This window comes from Cetorhinus maximus, chromosome 23, assembly GCF_964194155.1.
Source record: "Cetorhinus maximus chromosome 23, sCetMax3.hap1.1, whole genome shotgun sequence".
NCBI classification, from domain to species: Eukaryota; Metazoa; Chordata; class Chondrichthyes; order Lamniformes; family Cetorhinidae; genus Cetorhinus; species Cetorhinus maximus.
The window spans coordinates 61,623,266-61,647,678 of record NC_135901.1 but is presented as its reverse complement, the minus strand read 5'-3'; the positions used below and the strand labels follow the sequence as shown (position 1 = coordinate 61,647,678).

The window sequence follows — 24,413 nt, the reverse complement described above, 5'->3', positions numbered from 1 at the left end:
GCCGTTGTGCAAGCGCAGCTGTGCTGTTTTATTCTGTCTTCATAGGGTTAATCTCTCCTCCTCCTCAGGCTCAGGTCACCACTGCAGACTCACCGTGAGGAAACGCAGACTGACCTGGTTACAGTGTCCATCAATCAGCCAATTCAGAACTCAGTCAACAGCAGAGAGCTTTGATTGTACAGTCCTAATCTCTAATGCTTTTTTTTAAACGCATGCTGTTCTTTGAAATGCCTTGGAAAGTTTTATTAAGTTAAAGGCACCATTTAAACACAAATTGTTGTTGTTGATTTGGACATATAGCACTGTTCCTTCATCACCACTGGGTGAATAACCTGTAACTCCTTACCTAACTGCATTGTGGGAGCACCTTCAACACACGGACTGCAGCGGTTCAAGAAGGTCATACATCTTCTTCTCCACAGGCAACTGGGGATAGGCAATATTTGCTGGTCTGGTTAGTGAAAGGGCAGGGGAGTGGGACTGGCTAATGTGCTCTTGCAGAGAGCCAGCATGGGCACAATGAGCTGAATGGCCTCCGTCTGTATTGTAATCATTCAGTGATTCAGTGACTGGTTGAGAAAGGACCTACACTGGAGGCCAGGGACCAACTTCTGTAACCAACACCCACCCTGATACAAACCGGCTCTTAATTGGTCTGTCTGTGTTTCTAGACTCGGTTCTGCGAGCAACGCCTGCAATAAAATAATAGCAAAATACTGCAGCTGCTGGAAATCTGAAATAAAAAGAGAAAATGCTGGAAATACTCAGCAGGTCAGGCAATATCTGTGGAGCTAACATTTCAGGGTGTGCAGAATGATTTAGGGGGAATAAAAATGGTGCAGAATTTGATGGTCAATATAAGCTCAGAAGTGGAAGAGAAATGGACTATAGCACAGGAAAAACAATTCCTGACTGTGAAAGATACTGTGGGAAGACAAAGCTGGTAAGACAGCTGGTCAGGGGATGGGTAGATGTGGAAACCTTGCTTGGACACAATCAGCAGAAGTAACAGTTAAGTGCCAAACACAGCTAAAGTGCATCCAGTATTAGAGACAGAGGAAGTTAGACAAAGGCAGAGAGGTGATCAGGGAGGGCAGAGGTGAAACAGAGCAAAAGATGGACATGGATTCAGATCCACAGTAAAGGAGCCACACTAGCCCCAGAGCGATGGAACCTCTAAAAGCTAACAGAGGAGAGAACTAAAAGCTCCAAAATGTAAATGAATGGTCAAAAACACTCAACTCTGAAACAATTTCAGTTTTCAACTTTAAACTCTCCTGCAGGAGCCTGCAGCTAGAAAGATATCAGAAGCACTGGAGTCAGAGAAAAATCTCCCAGTTGAGGAAATACCCGGGGAGCGGGGTGATGTCACCGTGTAATTGTCGATGTGTGATGATGTCACTGTGTAATTGTCGATGTGTGATGATGTCATACACACGAACACAGAACATCTGGGTTTGTGCAAACCAGTGATCACCACACATTATGAAGGATGGGAGGGTCCTTGAGAGGGGGCAGAGGAGATTTACCAGAATGGGTCGAGGGATGAGGGATTTTAGTTGCAAGGTTAGATTGGAGAAACTGGGATTGTTCTCCTTGGAGCAAAGTAGATGGAGGGAAGATTTAACAAAAGGTGCACAAAATTATGAAAGGTTTACGTAAAGTAGGTAAAGAAAAGCTGTTCACAGTAGCAGATCGTGAAAGGATTATGGGTCGCAGATTTAAGATTTTGGGTAAAATGTACAGGAGGTATGTGAGAAAGAAATGTTTGCACAATGAGTGGTAATGACCTGGAACTCAATGCTTACACTCAGAGGCCGATAGAATCCAGGTCCTGAATTTCTATCCTGGACTGAGTATGGCAGGTTTGGGAAACGGTTTGTACAGAGCATTAAAAAAGGATGATCCAGGTCCTGATGAATTGAGTGACTCTGTCAGATCTCAACCGTCTGTAAATGTTCCCCTTCTAACCCCCTGTAAAAGGAGTTTCCAAAATCCATCCCTGTCAGTCCAGGATAGAAATGCACAACATTCTCTCCTCTTGCTCGCTGGACCAGGATGACCGCGCATGCGCTCTGCTGCACATTGCCCCCTATAAAGATGGCGGCCGTTACCCCGGGCCTGGCGAAGGGAGAAATCCAGAATTTTTCGGCCCGTTCTCTGCAAACACAAGACCGGTACCTTGTTATTTGGGGTCTGAGGCCTGCACTGTGTCTTTATGAAGCCTCCCTGCCCACTCCGCCAGCTCCATTCCTCCTCACACACCCACTCACTCTGTTAGTTTGCTCCACTCGACATTCTCTCACCCGCACTGAGCAGCTTCCGTTACAGACCAGTACTGCGCAAGCTCATGAAATGGGCCGCACTGCGCATGCTCCAAGCACACACCCTAATACGCATGTGTAGGGAGCTGCTGTTGTGAGGATAGGGCACATTCTGGCCCCTGTTGAAGGCTGGGTAATCAGGCTGCCATTGAGAGGTCGTTTTTTTGAATAGAAAATTATGTTTTGTGATCCGATGACGAACGAAGCCCAAGACCAATATATAAAATTATTCAGTCAATTGGTATGACAAACAAAGTGCATGGGTCCTCTGCCATAAAACTGTCCTGGGTGTAAATAACTGCAGTAAAATCCCCTACATTTAGATGTGAACTCACTGGAGTCTCAGTAGGCGGTGTGAACAATTATTGTTTCTTCTCATACACAGAACATTTAAGCGCCGTCTTGTCAGTAAGAACGTCACAAATCAGCCGGTGAACAATCCTTTCACAATGTCATTTTACCCCTAAGTTCCAGGACCATTGTACATGGATTTGGGAGTTAAGCATGATTTTGGAGACGGAAGAGTGGTCGGAGATTGGATGAGAATTGCAAGGATGTCGGGGTCAAGGATGTACTCGTGGGAGGGAGAGAAGCAGCAGAGGCAGCTGATCGGATTGTCTCAATCTGAGTGACAAAGAAGCTCCATGAGCTCCTCACACTTGTTGGAGGTGTTGATGCAGTAGACAGGGGAGAGGGAGAGTCCAAAACAAGGACTAACTTGTGTTAGAGATGTTTTTAAAAATTCAACATCCTCTGTGTTTGATAGAATGTTGATTTATTTGATCTTTGTCCAGAATATTAACCTTATAACTGGGCTGGAGTTTATTAACATCAGCTGAAACAGACCCCAATGGGTATAGTTCATTCTTGTATATTATTAACAGCAAAATCCAATCACTGTAGTTCGCTGTGAACTCGTTGGTGTCTCGGCAGGTGGGATGAATGAATGCATATCTTCCCACACTCAGTGCAGGTGTACAGCCTCTCCCCAGCGTGAGAGCGCTTGTGTAGGGAGAGGTGGGATGATTGCCTGAACCCAGTCCCATAAAGAAGGCATCTGAACGGTCTCTCATCAGTATGAATACATTGCTGGTGGATCAGTTCCTGAGAACTTGTAAAGCACTTCCCACAGTCTTGAAATTTAAAAGCTCTCTTTGATGTGCAATCAGGTTGGATAAATTAATGAATCTCTTTCCACACAGCGCAGATGAATGGCCTCTCCCCAGTGTGTACTCGCTGGTGTGTCTGCAGGTGGGATAACGGAGTGAATCCCTTCTGACACTTTAAGCAGGTCAATGGCCTCTCCCCAGTGTGAATGCTCCGATGAGTTTCCAATTTCGATGGGTAAATGAATCCCTTCCCAGTGTCAACATTTGCACAACTGCTTTCAGTTGTGACTGCATTTATGTTTTGACCAGGCCAGATGATCGGCTGAAACCTCATCCACATGCAGAACACTGTGAATGGTGCGTTCTTTTCCCATTTTCAAAATCCCACAATTCTCTGCGGCCAAGAAACCGCTCTGTCCAATAGAGACGCCCTCTGAAGAAGGGTCATACAGACTGGAAACTGCTGTCAGGCGTCGCAAGGGCCAAGGGGAATAAAAATTCATTCACAAATGTTCCAAAAAGAGATACATTATAATCGCCAGGAAAGGCTAAACACCCTGAAGCTCTTTTCTCTGGAAAAGAGAAGGCTAAGAGATGACCTGATAGAAATAGGATAAAGAATGGAGTTGGAAGCTCAGGAATGAAAACAATGGCTTCTATCTTCCCAAAATTTAATTGGAGAAAATTTCTGCACATCCACAAACAGTCTGATAATTTAACAAAAGTGGAGAAGTGGAGAGAGGTGGTGGTGAGGTAGAGCTGGGCACTGTCAGTGTACACGTGATAACTGACACTGTGTTTTCAGATGATGTCGCTGTGGGGAGAATGTTGATGAGAAATAAAAGGAAGCCAAGGCTGGGTCCTCTGGGGACACCAGAGGTAACTGTGGGAGTGGGAAGGGAAGACATTCCAAGCGATTCTTTGACTATGATTAGATAGAGAAGAATGGAACCAGGAGAGAGCAGCCCCACCCAGCTGGACGACAGTGGAGAAGTGTTGGAGCATAATGGTGTGGTCAGCCTTGTCAAAGGCTGCAGGCAGGTCGAGAAGAGATAGTTTACCTTTATCACAGTCACATAGGATGTCATTGGTGGCTTTGATCTGAGCTGTTTCAGTGCAGTTGCGGGGCAGAAAGCTGATTGGAGGGATTCAGACAGGGAGTTCTGGGAAAGATGGAGACGGATTTGGGAGGTGTGAACACTTTTCAAGAGTTCAGAGAGGAACTGGGGATTGAAGATGGGTCAATACTTTGCAAGGACAGTAGAGTTAAGTAATTGTTTTTTGAGGAAAGTGTGATGATTTGAAGGAGAGAGGGATAGTACCAGAAGAATGAGTACTGTGAACAATATCAGTGAACATGGGGAAGTTGGGGGATCAATTTAGTGGGAATAGGGTCGATGGAGCAGGAGGTGTGTCTCATGGACAAGATGACCACTGAGAGGGCAGGAAGGGAGATGGGGGAGAAGCTAATGAAAGATGTGGGTTCACGGCTTGGACAAGGTGGAACATTATAGAGGCAGTTTGTCCCAGTGGGCTAGTGGAAGGGAGGGAAGCAGCGGAGGCAGCTAATCGGATTGTCTCAATCTTAGTGACAAAGAAGCTCCATGAGCTCCTTACACTTGTTGTTAGAGGTGAGGATGGAGGAGAGAGGGGAGAGGGAGAGCCCTTCCAGAGAAACTAACTTGTGTTAGAGATAATAACAAGACTCAATATGCTATATTTAACACAAATATATTTTATTTGTCCTTATCCAGAATATTAGCCCCAATAACTGGGCTAGAGTTTATTAACATCAGCAGAAACAGACTACAATGAACAAGGTTCAGTCCTGGATGTGATTAACAGCAACATCCTGTTTGTTATTTGTGAACTCGCTGGTGTCTCATCAGTTGGGATGACCAGGTGAATCCCTTCCCACACTTGGAGCAGCTGAACGGCCTCTCCTCAGTGTGAATTCGCTGGTGCTTCAGGACGTCAGAGGACACAGTGAATCCCTTCCCACATACAGGACAGATGAACGGCCTCTCTCCAGTATGAATTCGCTGGTGTCTCAGCAAGTGGGATGACTGTGTGAAGCCCTTCCCACAGTGGGAGCAGGTGAACTGTCTCTCCACAGTGTGAATTCGCTGGTGTCTCAACAGATCGGATAAATTAACGAATCCCTTCTCACACTCGGAGCAGATAAATGGTCTCTCCCCAGTGTGAACTCGCAGGTGTGTCAGCAGGTTGGATAACTGAGTGAATCGCTTCCCGCACTCGGAGCAGGTGAACGGCCTCTCTCCAGAGTGAACTCTCTGGTGTATCAGCAGGTTTGATGACTGAGTGAATCTCTTCCCACACTCGGAGCAGGTGAACGGTCTCTCCCCAGAGTGAACTCTCTGGTGTTTCAGCAGGGTGGATGACTGACTGAATCCCTTCCCACACTCGGAGCAGGTAAATGGTCTCTCACCAGTGTGAACTCGCTGGTGTGTCTGCAGGTTGGATAACTGAGTGAATGCCTTCCCACACTCGGAGCAGGTAAATGGCCTCTCCCCAGTGTGAACTCTCTGGTGTGTCAGCAGGTTGGATAACTGAATGAATCCCTTCCCACACTCGGAGCAGGTAAATGGCATCCCCCCAGAGTGAATTCGCTGGTGCCTCAGCAGGCTGGATGCCCAAGTGAATCCCTTTCCACACTCGGAGCAGGTGAACGGCCTCTCTTCAGTGTGAATGAGCTGGTGTCTCAGGAGGGTGGATGAATCAATAAATCCCTTCATACATACAGAACAAGTGAAAGGCCTCTCCCCAGTGTGTGTGCGCTGGTGAGTATCCAGCCTGGATGGATAATTGAATCCTTTTCCACAGTCTCCACATTTCCATGGTTTCTCCCCACTGTAACTGCATTTATGTTTTGACAGGCCAGATAATCGGCTGAAGCCTCGTCCACACAGAGAACACATGTACGGTTTCTCCCCACGGTGAACGGTGCTTTTTCCTTCCATGTTCAAAATCCGATGAAATTCAGGTTATGACTGATTGTGCGACACCGTCAGATTCTGATGAAATGTTGGGTTTCCCAATTGAAAATCCTGGGGAAATAGTTTAAATAGACAAAAGTGAATGAGAGAGAAACCACAATATCACAAAAACAGGTTGTGAAATTGAGGTGAATGAATCTGGTAATTTGTGGGGCCAGTACCAGGAAAAAGTGACCATGAAAACTGCTGGATTGTTATAAAAACCCAACTGGTTCACTAATGTCCTTCGGGGAAGGGAACCTGCCAACTGGTCAGGGACTATACAAAACACCAGCATCTACTGGGGGAAATAGAGAGGGAGATGGGAGAGGCAGGGGGTGAAGGAAAGGAATTTTATGCATCTGCAATTCTACCAACATCTCCCAAACCCTCACCCTCCATCCCCTAGAAGGACCAGGGTAGATGTATGTGCACACCATCACCTCCAAGTCACACACCATCCTGACTTGTTTAACATCCAGTGTTGGATGAACAGAAATTTCCTCCATTTAAATATTGGGAAGATTGAAGCCATTGTCTTCAGTCCCTGCTACAAACTCCACTCCCTAACCATCAATGCCAACCATCTCTCTGACAACTTTGAGGCTGAGCCAGACTGTTCACAACCTTAGTGTCATATTTCACCCTAAGCTGAGCATCTGACTACATATCACTAAGACCGCCTATTTCCACCGCTTTGCCTGCCAATAAAATAATAGCAAAATACTGCAGCTGCTGGAAATCTGAAATAAAAAGAGAAAATGCTGGAAATACTCAGCAGGTCAGGAAGTATCTGTGGAGAGAGAAACAGAGTTAACATTTCAGGGGTGCAGAATGAACTACAGGGAATAAAAATGATACAGAATCTGATGATCAATATAAGCTCAGGGGTAGAAGCGAGATGGACTATAGCACAGGAAAAACAACTCCTGACTATGAAAGACATGGTGGGAAGCTATAGCTGGTAAGCCAGCAGCATATGGTCAGGGCAGAAGTTAATCCTAAACAGAGCTAAAATACACCCACTATTAGAGACAGAGAAAGTTAGACAACAGCAGAGAGGTGATCAGGGAGGGCAGAGGTGAAACAGAGCAATGGATGGACACAGAATCAGATCCACAGTAAAGGAGTCACGCCAGCCGCAGAGCTGTCGGACCTCACACAGATAACAGAGGACTAAAAGCTCCAAATTGTAGATGAATTGTCAAAACTACTCACCTGTGAAACAATTTAACTCTTTTCAGCTTTGGAAACTCCTGCCGGAGACGGTAGCTGGAAAGATATCAGAAGCACTGAAGTCAGAGAAAAATCTCCCAGTTGAGGAAATACCCTGGGAGCGGGGTGATGTCAACGCGCAATTGTCGGTGTGTGCTGATGTCACAGTGTAATTATCGATGTGTGCTGATGTCACAGTGTAATTGTCGATGTGTGATGACATCACAGACATGGACACAGAACATCTGGGTTTGTGTAAACCACTGATCACCACACATTATGAAGGATGTGAGGGTCCTTAAGAGGGTGCAGAGCAGACTTACCAGAGTGTTTCAACGGGTGAAGGATTTTAGATTAGTTTGGAAAAACTGGTGTTGTTCTCCTTGAAGCAAAGTAGATTGAGGGGAAATTTGATAGAGGTATGCAAGTTAATGATTGGTTTACATGAGGTAGTTAAAGAAAAGCTGTTCACATTATCTGATCATAAAAGGGTTATGGGACACAGATTTAAGTTAAGAAGCAAGATTTACAGGAGGGGTGTGAGCAAAAATTTTACACAATGAGTGATAATGACCTGAAACTCATTACTTACTCTCAAAGGTTGATGAATCGAGTGAGTCTGTCAGATCTTGATCTGATGTTTGGTTTGAGTTTCCCGTCTGCAAATCCTTCCCATGTGATATCCTATGAAAAGATTACAAAACAATCAATCACTGTCAGTCCAGGACAGAAAATGAGAAATATTTCTCTTGGTTTGAGTTTGTTGTGTGTAAATCCTCCCCTTCTAACCCCTTGAAAAAGGAGTTTCCAAAATCCATCCCTGTCAGTCCAGGATATTCACAACATTCTGTCCTCCTGCTACCTGGACCAGGATGACCGCGCATGCGCTCTGCTGCACAGCCGCGTCCCCGGGCCGAGCAGAGGGAGACCCAGCCATATCCGGTCTGTTCGCTGCAAACGCGGGGCCTGTAGTTTCTGATTAAGGCTCTGCGGGCTGCACCAAGTGTTTATAAAACCTTCCTGCCCACTCCGCTGGCTCCATTCCTCCCGCACACCCACTAACTCTGTTATTTTGCTCGAGTCGCCATTTTCTCACCCACACTGCCACACGTGTCACAGGATAGCACTGCGCATGCTCAGCCAAGAGCCCGCAATGCGCAGGTGCGAATCAGACTCCGCAATGCGCATGCGTACGACCCTGGCGCTCTGGATAGGGCACATTCTGTCCCGCATTGAATGCTGGGTGGGAGGACGTAATTGCATATCCAATAAATTTTTATGATCCGATGGTAATTGCAGCTTTATGGTCAAGGTTTAAATTATACAATCAATTGATACGATAAATTGTATCGGCCTCTACCATGCTTCTGTCCTGGGTGTAATTAACAACAAAACAAACCCCTACAGTTAGATGTGAATTCACTGGATTCTTCGCATTTGAGGTGAAGAAGTGATTTCTCCTTCCATACACCAAACATTTAAACTCCGTCTTGTCAGTAGGAATGCGCCTATTGCGGAGCAAATCCTTTGAACTTTTATAGCTGGATTGTTCACTGGTGGCCAAACTGAGTAAATGCCTTCACACGCAAGAAATCTCTAAATTTTCTCCATCAGATGTGACTGCTGCTGTGTTAGCTAATCAGATGATCGAGTAAACTTTTTTCCATAATTAGCTGCTGAATGATGTTTTCACAGTGTGACTTTACCTAGGCGTGTCCAGCACAGACTTGGATTTCTAATCCTCTGGCAATGGGCTCTACATTCTCTTCTGAAGAAAAAAATGAAAGGCGATGCTGTAAATCTGAAATAAAAACAGAACTTCGAATTCTAAACAGGTCTGGTAGCGTCTGAGGAGAGACATAGTTTAATTCCCATATTTTCTGAGTATTTCCATCATTTTCTGCTTTTATATTTGATTAAAGACGTTGCTTCTGAATTGGACATTGGATTTCCTGGTGACCAACTTTTATTTATTCTTGTCTATCCGTAAGTGGAAGCATCTTCCAAACCCTTTCGGAATATTAAAGGCTTCGATCAGGTCATGCCTCACCCTGTTTTCTAGAGAAAACCTGTTTAATCAATTCAATCTTTGTTGAATGTTAAAACTTTTCAGTTCTAACATCAATCCAGTAAATCTTTATTGTTGCCGGGTCTTAAGGAGTTGAGTTACAGGGAAAGATTAAACAGATTAGGACTTTATTCCTTGGAGCGTAGAAGAATGAGGGGAGATTTGATAGAAGTTAACAAAATTGTGAGGGGAAAAGGCAGAGTAGATGCGAGTAGGCTCTTTCCACTTAGATTAGGAGAAATAAACACGAGAGGACATGGCTTTAGGTTGAAAGGGGAAAGGTTTAGGGGGAACATTAGGGGGAACTTCTTCACTCAGAGAGTGGTTAGAGTGTGGAACGAGCTACCATCTGACCTGGTAAATGCGGGCTCACTCTTAAGTTTTAAGAATAAATTAGATAGATACATAGATGGGATAGGTCTGGAGGGCTATGGACTAGGTGCAGGTCAGTGGGACTAGTGGAATAATATTTCCGCACAGACTAGAAGGGCCGAATGGCCTGTTTTCTGTGCTGTAGTGTTCCATGGTTCTATGGTTCTACCTTCTCCAGTGCTAGATTCATCTTATAATATGGAGACGGAGCTAATCTGAGTATCAAACTGATAATTGCCCCCAAATACCTGTAAATTGGAAGGATCAGCATTGCAGTGGGAGAGAGGAACATGGTTCCAAGCTGTTATTCACCAACCTCTATTTCGGCCATTTTGCCATCTACAGAACTTAAAATGAAATGAACACATCCAATAAAAAGATTTAGAAAGTTGGTGTTACTTTTGTTTGTGACTCGTTCCCTCGGGTATTCAGTAAATGCTGCTCAGAGGTTAGGGACCGGGATATAATCTACCTGCGTTTCCTTGAGCCTGTGTTCAGTGAATTGGGAAGTTTGGCCCGGGTTGGAGTATCTTGTGTTCCAGGGATGGGCAGTAACCCGCTCATTGAAGCTGCAGTCGCTGCTTTCTGCTGGCAGCAGGTGAGTGGAGAGTGCGGGGCCAGAATATTGCTGCTTTTCTGCTTTTCCCTGTCTCACTCACTGTGGAGCTGAGGAAGAGAGAATAATTGATGGGTTTGTTTGAATCCAATAATTCTATAGATTTCGAATGGGCTCGATGTCGGCCTAAATGTTTTTTTCATTATATTGCGGATTAATATTCGTGAACATTGACCAGGACACATGGTTGTGAGTTCAAGCTCCTCTTCATTTTTCTCAGTCGAAATATACAATCTAATATATTTTGCTGTACAACCTGTTACAGAGATTGTTATAGAAAAGAGGGAAAGGTTTGCTACAGCTATACAAAGCCCTGGTTAGATCACACCTGGAGCACTGTGCATTGATCTGGGAGCGGCCCCTTTTAAGGATCAATATTTACCTTGAAAGTTTCAGAGGAGCCGCATTGATGAGGTTGGTGGGTTTTGGAAATTGGAAGTTGTACATCCGCAGCTTGTGGCACTATTTCACCTCACTGTTCACTTCATGATCATGTCTAACACACTCGATGCTGTTATTGGCTGAACGAGTCTTCTGTGTTTTAACTAAACATGCTATTATTTTGTAGGAAGAACGACGAGAGACAGTGTAAATTGCAGGGTTCTGGAGAAAGGTCAGGTAATGGCAATGCTAGGACGGTCAGAAGGCCCACTTTCACTGCTGTAACCATTCTATGATTTTAAACAAATAATATTAACCTGCAAGCAAGTTCTGTAGTTGTGGCCCAGACTTTAAGGTGAATGGGTTTAAAATCCATTGGGGCCTCCTGACGTAGGTTTGAATCTTGCTGACTGTGCTTCTCGTTATTTCTGCTTGACTGTAGAATTAATTCTCATTCAAATGGAAGAAATGCCATCCAAACAAATCCATTTATGTGTCAGTCTTCTGCAAGCCTCCAGTCGGATATGAAACAAAAACTGAGCCAAGTTGGTGACATCCTGTTTTCTGGGCGTTTGTTTCTCCTTAGGCCTCTGTCAGTCTCGGTGTATCCGTCTGTGTGTGTTCCTCTGTATGTGCCAATGTGCTTTAGTTCCCCGAGGGGTTGAACACATTTTACCAGCACAAACTTTATTTACTTTCGTTGTGCAACTTCATATTAAGATGTTACAAGGAAAAACTCTCAGGGTAAAAGATGCACGAGGAGTTTGTCTATTTCTCTGTATGTTAAACTACAACAACAATTTATATTTATAAAGCGCCTTTAACTGAATGAAACGTCACAATGTGTTCCCCAGGATCATTATATAACACTCACATATTCGGTCAGATGACTAACAGCTCTGTCAAAGGCGAAGAACTGTATTAAAGGAGGAAGCTAACGATTTAATGTTCCAGATAACAGCAATGGTTCTTCTCATTGGCTCATTGTGTTCAAACAGAACTGGCCATTTGGTCAGTGAAATTTATCTCTGGTGAAAGGGATCGGGAATGAAAAAATGCCAAAATCAGCATCCATGAGCCACATTTCCAGCCCTGTTAGCAGCTTCCCTGATGGCCGACTGGTTAGGGTTCAGCACTTTCACTGCTGCACCTCAGGTTTGATTCCCTGTCAGGAAATTGAGATTTACTGCCCTTGGGCGAACTTTTAAAACCAATGTTATTGTCTTCCTGGCTGAAAACAACACAGAACATCTCTGTCAGAGTTAGGGGAGTGAGAGTTAAAGTTTCACATCAGAGCTGGAAATGTCACACGTGCAACAAGTCAAGAACAGATCCAGAGGGCGTGAAAATGAAAGAGAAGGGCTGTGATGGGTTACAAAGCACAGACTATAGAGCTGGTGGTGCACAGCCGAATATTATTCCTGTATTACCCATGTTACCTGCAGCTCTAATTTCCTGATTTATTACAGTGCCCAACATTACCACTGCAGTTTGGTGACCAATAAACAACTCGCACCAATGTTTGTTGCCTCTTGCCCGTTTCTTAACTCCACCAAAATTGATTCGACATCTTGATCTTTCAGTCTAAGACCCTCTCTCACTAATGTACTGATCTTGTCGTTATTAACTGTGCGACCCTGTCTCCTTTCCCTTTTTGCCCATCCTTCCTAAATGACGAACACCCTTGAATATTCAGATCAATCACACTGCTCTTTGAAAGCAGCACACAGGGCCAAATGGCCTCTTTATTTGCTGTAACCTTCTGTCATTTTGTGTTTCCTAACACCCCGGTTGCATCTCTCTAAGTTATTCTGGCATTTCATAACTCAATCTAGCGAGATGTACATCTTGCCCTTCTATCCAACACTTTGAATTCCAGACACTAAACAGATTAGGAACTGAATTTGAAACCAGACTAGTACAACTGCAGAAATGATCTGAACCATTCACTTGAGTTTCAAACACACAGTGCTTGCACATGAGCATGTACCTTCTTGTATATCTACTGAACAAAATAAGCTCATTCCGATTCTTCACATTAAAAATCAGTTCAAAATAATTTCAAAGTTTAACAACATACACAAGAATGTGGATAATTGATACTGTGCACATTCCTATAATCAGTGTCTGAGACAATCAGGTCCTGTGAACCCTTCTCGTGTCTTACATTCCCATTCCCTGCTTTCCAGGGAAAGATTGGGTTCATAACCTGGATGGGTGGGTAGTCCCTGGCTAGGTCAGCCCTCTTCCAGAGAGTATATAAGAGTTATTGCTGGGACAGCAGATTTTCGTCCCTACTGCCATTAGTGATGATCACAAGATTTTTTATTGAAAACAAATTTCACCATTTGCGATGGTGAGATTTGATCCCCAGAATCCCAAACCAATGAAAGTACCACTGTGCCACAGCCTCCTACCAAGGTAAACGTGTTTAGAATTTGACGTGTGTCAGTTACTTTCAGTGATGAATTTCTGCCGTGTGTTCCCTTGTCAGTTTCACAGGAGCCGCAGTGATGAGGTTGGTGGGTTTTGGAAATTGAAAGTTGTACATGAGCAGCTTGAACAGCGAGTCGAACAAGTGCCAGCTCAAATCGAATTGTACGGTTTGTGTGCGGTGTTTCATTTTAACAGGAAGGACGAGGAGAGACAGATTCAAAATAAATTGCTTTGAGGAAAAAGACGAGGGTTATGGAATGAGTTAAACTGCTCTTCCAGAGAGCCGACACGGACAAGAATGTTCCCCTTCTCTGCTGTAGCCACCCATGATTTCATACTAACAACATCACCCTGTGCATTGAGTCAGTCGTGGTGACTGAGTGGTGAAGGCGATAGAGTCCAAATCCATTGGGGTTTCCCGCTTCTCATTATTCCTGGTTTTAACTCTGTGTTTACAGAGTTAATTATCGGTTACATTGAATCAAGTCCATCCAAACACTGGGGCGTTTTCCTATTTCTGTTCATTCACGAAAATATTCACGAAACTTCTAGTCCGAAATGGAACAAAAACGGAGCCAGGTTGGTGTCAGGCTTGCTTTCTGGGTGTTTGTCTCTCCTTAGAAACAATCCCTTGTCCTCTGTCACTCTCGGTGTCGATGTCTGTGTGTGTTCCTCTGTGTGTGTCAATGTGGTTCAGTTCATCATTTTTACCATCCAAACATTGTTTACGATAGTTTTGTGGCTTCATATTAAGATGGTCCAGAGAAAACAAAAGTGCTGTTTTAAAAGATGCAAGAGGACATTTATTTTTGTTTCTTTTTGGGTGGAGACTGTTCAGCTACTAAATGCCCGGATGTTCCAAAGCGGATAATGATTGAAGTTTTCACTTGATCTTATGAAGTAGTTGAGAATGCCCGAGGGGCTGAATGGCCTATTTCTGATCATATTTTTCCCACACTCTAATTCAGAGCCGATGCCAGTCGAGGCAATGGTTGTTTCTGCTCTAAATGTGGTACTGAGTCACCGAGTGGGCTAAGATGCTGGCCGAGGCTTTCCTGCTTTGGGCTCCAGTCCCGCGGCTGCTAAACTTTCCGGCGGTTTGTTGTTTGAGACGCTCCCAAAAAAACCCTCCGTGCGGCCAGGGGACGGCTGACCTGTGCAGTGTTGCATTTTGGTTGGGAGAATGGGGAGAGGTGGTTGGGGCAATGGCACAGACTGAAAATCTTTTTTCTCTGTTACTCCCTGTCTCCATTCTATTATTTTATACAAACAATAGCGAACTTTCACTAGGTATTGTGGCGAATTGGTTAAACCGACGGACTGGGAATCGGCTGGAGTTTTCTTACGCAGCTTCTTATTATTCCTGATTTTAACTGACGGTCTGTGGAATTAATTATCGGTTAAATTGAATAAAAAACAGCCAGATAGCCCGTGTTTCTTATTTCTGTTCATCTGCAAACATTCACTAAATTCGCAGTGTGAAATGGAAGAGTAACTGACCATTCCTGATCAACCAATCACAACTGCTCTTTGACAGCAGCACGCCAGGCCAAGTGGCCTCTTTCTTTGCTGTAACTTTATATAACTTTATTTTTCCCAACACCACGGATGCACTTTCCCAGTCATTCTGCCATTTTATAACCCATTCTATCGAAATGTACTTTATTACCTTGTGTCCTGTCCTTCTGAAGTCAAGACCCGGAGTGAATTCAGTGAGAAGATTTCTTGTCATTTCCAGCAGGAGATTTGGAACCAGACCAGTTGAATGACAGTTTAAATGGTGCCGACCCTTCACTGCAGCGCATTGTGTTTTTGAGTGGAGATGATTTCTGTTTGTTACGAAGTGCAGGATGATCTGATTAACTGACGGAGCAGGTTTGAGGTTCCAAATGATCTATTCCTACTCTGAAACAAAACCAAAACATGCTGGAAAAACTCCGCAGGTCTGACAGCATCTGTTGGGAGAAAGACGGAGTTAACGTTTCGAGTCTGTATGACTCTTCATCAGAACTAAAGGGAAGTAGGACTTCATATTTCTACTTCCCTTTAGCTCCGAAGAAGTCATACGGACTCTAAGCGTTAATTCTGCCTTTCTCTTCCCAGATGCTGTCAGACCTGCTGAGTTTTTCCAGCATTTTTTGCTTTTGTTTAAGATTTCCAGCATCTGCAGTATTTTGCCTATTCCTAATCTATAGCTTTTGTTCTATTTCAGTGCCGAAACTTGTGAAGGAAACGTTTCATAAATTTCGCCCAGCGTGGCTGAGCGAGCTAAGCCGTTGGCTTAAAGTATGTACGAAGTCGTGAGTTCGCGTCCCACCGCTGCTCAACATTTAACAGCCCCATTAGCACAAGCAGATGCCACCTCATATTGACAGGGAGAACTAGGAGAGTTGCTGTGAGGAAAAGGTGGGGTGTGGAATTACAGTAGTTGAGTTGCTCTTCCAGAGAGACAACATGCTGAATGACCGTCTGATGTAGCCGTCTGTGATTTTATACAAACAGCAGTGACGTCATTATCGGCCCTGTGTTCACGGTGGAGTGGATAAGGGGATGGAGTTGGAATCCTGTGGGGTCTCCTCACAGAGGTACAAATCCTACCGTCTCCAGTTCTCATCATTCCTGATTTTAATCAGGTGCCCATGGAATTAATTATTGGATAAACGGAATCAATACCACGCAAACACTCCTGTGGTTTCTTCTTTCTCTTAGTCTGTGTGAGTGTTAATGTGGTTCAGTTCCCCAAGGGAATGGACACATTTTTAACAGAACAAACTTTATTCACATTAGTTGTGCAACTTCAGATCAAAAAAATATCGGGGTGAAAGTTGGAAGAGGAGCTTGTCTCCTTCTCTATATGCCCATTACAACAACAGCTTACCTTTAGATAGCGCCTTTAACGTAATTAAACCTCCAAAGATGGTTGACAGGATCTTTATGTAACAGAGTCTGACACTGACACACATATTGAGATGTTGGGCCAGGTGAACAAAAGCTTGGTCAAAGAGATAGGTTTTATGGAGCGTCTTAAAGGAGGAAAGAGTGGTCGAGGTGGAGAGAGGGAATTCCAGAGTTTGGGGCCTCGGTAACTGAAACCTCGGTCACCAATGGTGGAGCGATTTTGATTGGGAACGTACAACAGGCCAGTATTAGAGGGGCACAGATATCTCAGAGACGTGTGGGTTTCGAGGAGATCTCAGAGATAGGGAGGGGCGAGAACAACGGGAGATTTGAACACAAGGATAAGAAAGTTTGAAGTAAATGCATTCTTTGACCGGGAACCAATGTAGGTCAACGAGTAGAGGGTGATGGGGAATGGGACTTGCTGTGAGTGAAGACACGGACAGCAGTTTTGGATGACCTCAATTTACGGAGGGGAGAATGTCCACTTACATTCCAGAACTGACATTCTGCTGGATCAGCACTGCCCTGTTTCCAAGACCAATATTGATCCTTTATAAGGTGCCGTTCCCAGAACTATACACAGTCCTCCAGGTGAGATCTAACCAGGGCTTTGTTTAGCTGTAGCAAACCTTTCCCTCTTTTCTATAAACAGCCTCTGTAACAGGCTGTACAATAAGGGGAATTACATTGTATATATCGACTGAGATGCTTGGTCAGAATAAACTTCATTTAAATATTCAATAGTAAATCAATTGCATAAATAAACATTCCTCTTCATTTCGAAGACAACATATGAATCCCCAGTCCAACTCTCCGTGGGAAACTTTGTTAATTTTCACACACTGAGCATGGACACTGCAGAAGCTCCTGCACCTCTTTCAATATTGTTTTTCTTAACTCAGAGTTTTCAAAAAGGAATTCATAATTATTTGAAATGGAAAAAAAACCTGCAGGATTATGAAGGAAGAGAATGATATTGGAACTAAGTGGTTAGCTCTTTGGAGAAAGCACAAACCCGATGGGTCGAATGGCCTCCTAATGGGCGGTGTCAGTTTACAATTAGATCAATTTCTCTGCAGCATTCCAAAATGTCCCATCCCAATCTTATTCCAGTAGAACAGGATCTTGCAGTGCAGCAGGTCTACACAGTTTGAAATTCTATACAAGTCCCGTTGGCATTTTCTCGCGAATTGTTTCTGTGGTGCATCGCCAGTGATGCCAACGTCCCATAAATGAATAAAAATACAAATAGTGGTTATCACATTCACTTCACATACGCAAGGTCACTGGTTCAAAAGCTGGCAGAGACATTATCAAAACTGAATTATCTAATTGCGAGAAGTTGCACAATTCCCATTTGTTGCTAAACAATAACTGAATATATTATCTCACAGCCATGTGTCATTGGCACTTCTCCAGGCTTTGAATGATTTTCTCCAAAAGGCACGGTTATGAGAAAGAGACAAAAATGAGACGAATTACAGTGAGATAGTTCGCACATGTGTGAAGTGTTGAATGACCTGCTGATGTGCTGTGACATTTTATGATTCTAATTTCAGATCAATTTCTCTGCCGCATGGCTATGTTTTTCAGCCAAACTGGACTTCCATAAACCAGGGTTCGGGCGTGCAGTAAGACTGCAGGGTTTGATATACTAAGTCACTCTCTGTGGTTCTGTCCATTGTTTCTGTAGTGTAGTGGTTATCAAGTACATGCAAAAAGTCCCCTGTCTGGAAATGGGTAGAAACATTATCGAGATTTACACATCAAAGTGTGAGGGAAAGTTCCATAATTCATGTTTGTTGCTGAATATTAACTGAATATAGTTCCTTGCCACCACATTAAATTTGCCCTTCGCCAACTTCAAAAAGCATTCTCAAATTCAGGAGGGATGAAACTGACTAGGCACAAAAAAAATACCAGTTTCTTTAGTCAACAACAGGAATTAATGAGTTTACAAATGCAAATTCACAGTTACTTACTGACTGAAAGATGACTACTTGTGTTAAACAAAGACTAGCATTACCCTAAAGGCAGGCGCAACTGATACTGTGATTGAACACAAGGGAATGGGAGAGATGGTACAAAATCACTTTTCATCGCTCCTTATCATGGATCTTCATTCTTTCATGAGCATCGCTGGCCAGCATTTGTTGCCCATCCCGAATTGCCCTTCAGCTCTGTAACTTGTTAAACCATTTCGGAGGGCCGTTAAGAATCAACCACATCACTGTGGGTCTGGAGTCACATGCAACTCAGACCAGGTAAGGACGACCGATTGAATTCCCGAAAGGACTGGTGAATCACATGGGTTTGTACAGCAATCAGTGATAGTTTCATGGTCATCATGACTGAGAAAATACTGAGGACATGTCCGATCAGAATAAACATCTTTTGTAAATTCAATATGAAATTAATTGCACAAATAACTAATGTTTATATCAAAAACTTCAGAAGGAACCAAAGTCCAACTCTTCATTTCATTGGGGAAGGGAAATGTTCATTAAGGCAAACTGCATGGATTCTGCAGAAACTCCTTCTTCAAAAGGGAATTTGGACATGGTTGAAAGGGAGAAATTTCTGATTCATGGAAAGGGAGAAGGAAACTGGGACTAATAGGCAAGATCTTTTTAAAAGGCTGGTTATAAATAGAATGGGTGGAAGGTCCTCTTACAGCGCTGTGCCATTTGATGATGACATTGTTGATCAGTCTGTCTCCAGCATTCCTAATGAGAACAGCCGAATTCCATTTCTTCAAAACAAAGACCCAAAGTGCTGCTGCATGACGTCACCGATTAACATTCCAGACAGCTCCATTGGGATCCAGGCAGGGAAATGTTCCTGTAGCGTTGTGGTTACCCCGCTCATTTCACATGTGCAAGTTACTCCATTCGATGCTCGGGAAAACATTATCACCCAGCTGTGTGGAAAAGTTGTATCGCTCCCATTCCTGTTTGTTGTTGAATGTGAGCTGAATGCTGGATCTTGCAGCCACATTAGATTCGCTCTTCACCATTTCTGAAGATAACATTCAGCAAAATAAGAAGACGTTTCCACTGGCAGCGGGTGATTGGAGAGTGCGGGGCTGGAATATTGCTACTTGTTCCTGTCTCACTCACCGTGGAGCTGAGGAAGAGCGATTAATTGATGGGCTTATTTCAATCCAATAGCCTCACAGATCTCTATTAATTTGGATGGGGGTTCACGATTGTTCATATTCTTTGTTATATCTGAAATGAATATCCATAAACAGAGCTTGGTGTGGGAACTCAGTGGGTGAGAGCCGTGTTTTCAACGTGGGGGGTGGGATGGATTTTCTTGTAGTTTCAGGGCCCCGAAACAAATCAGAGCGTTAATGAGTAATGATGGGGAGAAAAAAGTGCCAGCTTCGTCCCTGGGTGGTCTCGAACCACCAACCTTTCGGTTAACAGCCGAACGCGCTGACCAATTGCGCCACAGAGACTTGATGGAGACGCTGGCACTCTGTAAGATATCCTAAACCAATGGCTCAGCGAGAGAAAGCTTCAGATTGCCGTGACTGCAATGACAATTATTCCCTATCAGTTTTACTCTTCCCAAATAAAGGTTGGGACATTCATTGTGGACACATGGAAAAAGTCTGATCCCACCCACTGCAGACACATCCATGTCACCGGGAACCAGCTCTCCTACAACCGGAGCCATCTCCCTTCGAGTCTTTCCGTGTTTTGTCTGTTACTGAGTATTCTGCTTGTCCCGAAGCCGATAATTCTAAAGGGGTTTCTCTGTTACACAGCGAGTGGTTAGGATGTGGAATGCACTACCTGAGAGTGTGGGGGGGAGGCAGATTCAATCACGGATTTCAAAAGAGAATTGGACAGAAAATGCAGGTCTCCAGGGACAAACGCGGCGGAGAGGGACCAGGTGAGTTAGTTTCCAGAAGAGACAGAGATCTCCCTTTTCAGACGGAGTTAAGGAGATTTATGTCCTCTCATAGGGTCATTCGCCTGTGGAATTATTTTCATCAGAGGTTTGGTCATTGAATTTACACAAGGCATAATTAGACAAATTTTTGATAGACAAGGGGGTCAAAGATTATGGGGGGCAGGCAGGAAGGCGGAGTTGAGACCACAACCAGATTTGCCTTGACCTTAATGAATGGTGAAGCAGGGTCAAAGGGCTGAATGGCCTTCTCCTGCCCCTGAGGCTTTTGTTCCTACAACCCGGGCTGAACGGCCGCCATCTGTGTGTAACCTTAACTCTGATTCTCTGACACTATGAGGCGCTGGAGAGGCAAATGGTCAATTCCTGCTTCTATTTGTTATGTTCTATTTTGGAGCCGTTACCACCCAAGGCAATGGTTAGTTTACCTTTGATAGTGGGAGCGTGGCCGGCTGGGTTAAGGTGTTTTGTTTGGCCTCTGTTCTCTTCGTGGGTTCGATTCGAAATTTCAGCTGATTTGTTCTTTCAGTCACTTCACCTGAACATCGGCTCGCGGCCGTCGATGTATTAAGACCTTCATCTTGGCAGGAAGAACAAGGAGACGCAGTATGAATTGTAGGGTGAGTGGGGATATGTGGGGCCGAATTCTCTCCTTCTCTGTTATAACCTTTCTGTGATTCCATATGAACAAGATTGAAATTGATGTGAGATCTGTAATTGCGGATGAGTGGTTAAGACAATGGATTTGAAATCTATTGGGCTCTCCCCGTGTAGGTTTGAATCCTCGCTGTCTGCTCCTCCTTACTTTAGGTTATTCCAGAATTAAATTAATTGTTGGTGAAATTGAATTAAAAATTTCCAAACACTCCCGTGTGTTTCTCCTGCTTCTGTTCCCAATTTCTTCATTTCCGTTCATCTGCAAGCATTCACCAAATCTGCCGTCTGAAATGGAACAATAATTGGACAAGCTGGTGACATCCTAACTTTCTGGGTGTTTGTGGATCCTCAGGCCTCTGTCACTCTCGGTGTATGTGTCTGTGTGTGTTCCTCTGTGTGTGCCAATGTGGCTCAGTTCCCTGTGGGGATGAACACTTTTTTACCATCACAAACTTCATTCACATTATTCGTGCAACTTCATGTTAGAATGTTATGGTCCCCCATCTTTTCCCCGGAGACCTGCATTTTCTGTCCAATTCTCTTTTGAAATCCGCGATTGAATCTGTCTCCCTCACACTCTCAGGCCGTGCATTCCAGATCATAACCACTCGCTCTGTAACACAGAAACCGATTCAGAATTGTACACTTTATTTAATGTTGCCTCTCCTCATTCTTCCGACCAACATGAATCACTTCACACTTCCCTACATTAAATTCCAGGTTCGCTTTAACAGTTTACACGAGGAATTCCTGTGAGTTGTGACAGTTCACACAGCGGTAAGGAAAAAGTTAGCTCCTGATCAGGAGTTGAACCTGGGCTGCGGCGGTGAAAGTATTAAATCCGAAGCACGAAACTCTCCGACTTCCAGTGAAGCCGAGGCTGTTTTCACTCAGAAGCCAGCGGCTGTGATATTAACAAAGCGGGATGGAGAAAGACTCAGTTTGAGCGGTGACACTGCTGGAGGGATGGGGAGTTGGGGGTCACCCATCAAAGCTTTAAAAAACACCACGGCGCCCAGCGTGGGGCTCGAGCCCACGATGCTGAGATTAAGAGTCTCACGCTTTACCAGGTAAACTAGCCGGGAATGCACACTCACTGTTCCCTATACAAAAATTCAGGGAGATCAATATTCCTTCCTCCCTGGAGCCTCAGCTTGTTCTGAATTTCAAAGTGTGGAAGGTAATCGGCCTTCGCCTTTGAATTAGAAGGTTGTGGGTTCATGTCCCACTCCCGGAAACAAAGAACTGTGAATGTACTCGAAAGAGTTACATGCGATCTGTTGATAACTCGAAAGAGTTACAAAAGCCCCAAGGTTGCAATGTATTCCTCTCAATCAGCAATAACATCATTCACATCTTCCACTTCTTAGCTGCACCTCCTTCCAAACATTGCAAACTCTCTCTTTCATCCTGATATTTTTCTCTTTGACATTTTAATATGAAGCTGCACAATTAATGTGAATCAAGTTTATGAAGTGAATATGTGTCCATCCCCTCGGGGAACTGAACCACATTGACACACACAGAGGAACACACACAGACACATACACCGAGAGTGACAGAGGCCTAAGGAAAGACAAACACCCAGAAAGCAAGGATGTCACCAACTTGGCCAATTATTGTTCCATTTCAGGGGCCAAATGTAGTGAATGATGTAGATGAACAAAAGTAAGAAACACGGGGGTGTTTGGGTGGTTTTCTTTTTCATTTGACGGATAATTTATTCTGCAGACAGCTTGTGTCAGTCAGGAATGAGAAGAAGCGGAGTTGGCAGGATTCGAACCATGTGTAAAAATGTCTTTAGCACTCGGCCAGGACAACTGGGTAAAGGCTGCATGTTGTTTGTTTAAAATAATAGAATGAATCCAGGGAGTTCCAGTGAAAGAAGGTCTTCCAGTCCGTGTCATTGTCCCACCTTTTCCCAGTCACCCTGGGATTTACACTGTCTCTCCTCATTCTTCCAACTGAAATACAACACTGCACAGCTCAGTTTCCCCTTCACCGCACGGAGAATTTTTGCAAGTGCATCAAATAACAAACCACCAGAAAGTTTGGCAGCGGTGGGAGTGAAGCCCAAATCACCAGAGAGATCGAAACCTGAACCAGCGGCTGAGCCCACTCGGCCTCACTACCACATTCAGATTAGACACAAACATTGTCTTCACTGACACTGAATTAGAATATTAAAAAATATGATCAGGAATTGGCCATTCGAGCGTTCTCAGCTACTTAATAAGGTCATGTGAAAACTTCAGTCATCACCCAGTAACATCTGAACGTTTAGTTGCTGAACAGTTTCCATTCAAAGAAAAGAGAGAAATGTTTTAAAACTGCTCTTTTTTTCCCTGTACCACCTTGACATGAAGCCACAGAACTAACATGGCCAATGTTTGGGTGGGAAAAGTGGGAAACTGAGCCACATTGACACACACAGAAAATCACAAATATGCACGTTGTTAAGATTTGAAATTGTACTTATTTTCACACTGTATTTCAATGTGCAGAAAGTGGAACTGTGATTAGCTTATAGCTCAGAGTATGTACAACAAGAATGTATATAACAGGCTGATGCTCAGGGTGCCTGTTTGGACTCAGTGAGCTGCATCTGACGATTGAAAACATTTAGTTCCTGCTCAACGAGTCCGGTTCCAAATTCCCTGCCATAACTGAAAAGAAAACTCGCTGAATTTGCTGAATGTCTTGAATTCAAAGCATCACATGGAAAGTAAGAAAGTTCATCTTAACCGTGGTATTAGGAAAAATAAAATGACAGAAAGTTACAGCAAAGAGAAGAGGCCATTCGGCCCTGTGTGCTGCTTTCAAAGAACAGTGTAATTGGTTGATCTGAATACTTTTAGGAAGAATGGACAAAATGGAAAATGAGGCGAGGTCGCGCTGTTTATAAGGAACGAGATCGGTACATTAGTGACAGAGGATCTTAGATTGAAGGATCAAGATGTGGAATTAGTTTGGGTGGAGCTAAGAAACAACTAGAGGCAACAAACATTGGTGGGAGTTGGTTATAGGCCACCAAACTGCAGCGGTAATGTTTGGCATGGGATAAATCAGGAAATTAGAGCTGCATGTGACATGGGTAATACAGGAATAATATTCTGCCTCGCACCACCAGCTCTGTAGTCAGTGCTTTGCAACCTACCACAGTCCTTCTCTTTTATTTTCACCCCCTCACTCCGACTCTGGGTTTGTTCCCGAGTTTTGCCCTTGTGACATTTCCAGCTCTGATGTGAAACTTCCACTCTCACTCCATCATTTCTAGCAGAGCTTTGCAGTGTTATTTTCAACCAGAAAATCAATCACACTTATTTGAACGGCTCGCCCAGAAGGAATAAGTTTCAAATCCCTAACCAGGAATCGAACGCAGGCTGTACTGATAAAATTGCCGCATTCTAACCACTA

General features: G+C 44.0%; 1 protein-coding gene and 1 non-coding gene across 2 annotated transcripts in view; both read right to left on the bottom strand.

Moving 5' to 3' along the window:
• The window catches only part of LOC144698307 (uncharacterized), a 69,279-nt gene that overhangs the window by 1,964 nt on the left and 42,902 nt on the right, over positions 1 to 24,413 (bottom strand). Inside the window, 2 exon segments of the mRNA XM_078570266.1 lie at positions 5,711 to 5,986; positions 20,165 to 20,182. Coding sequence (XP_078426392.1) covers positions 5,711 to 5,986; positions 20,165 to 20,182 — 294 coding nt within the window.
• trnan-guu (transfer RNA asparagine (anticodon GUU)) lies at positions 19,808 to 19,881 on the bottom strand. The gene has a single exon. It is a non-coding gene; the product is annotated as a tRNA-Asn (tRNA).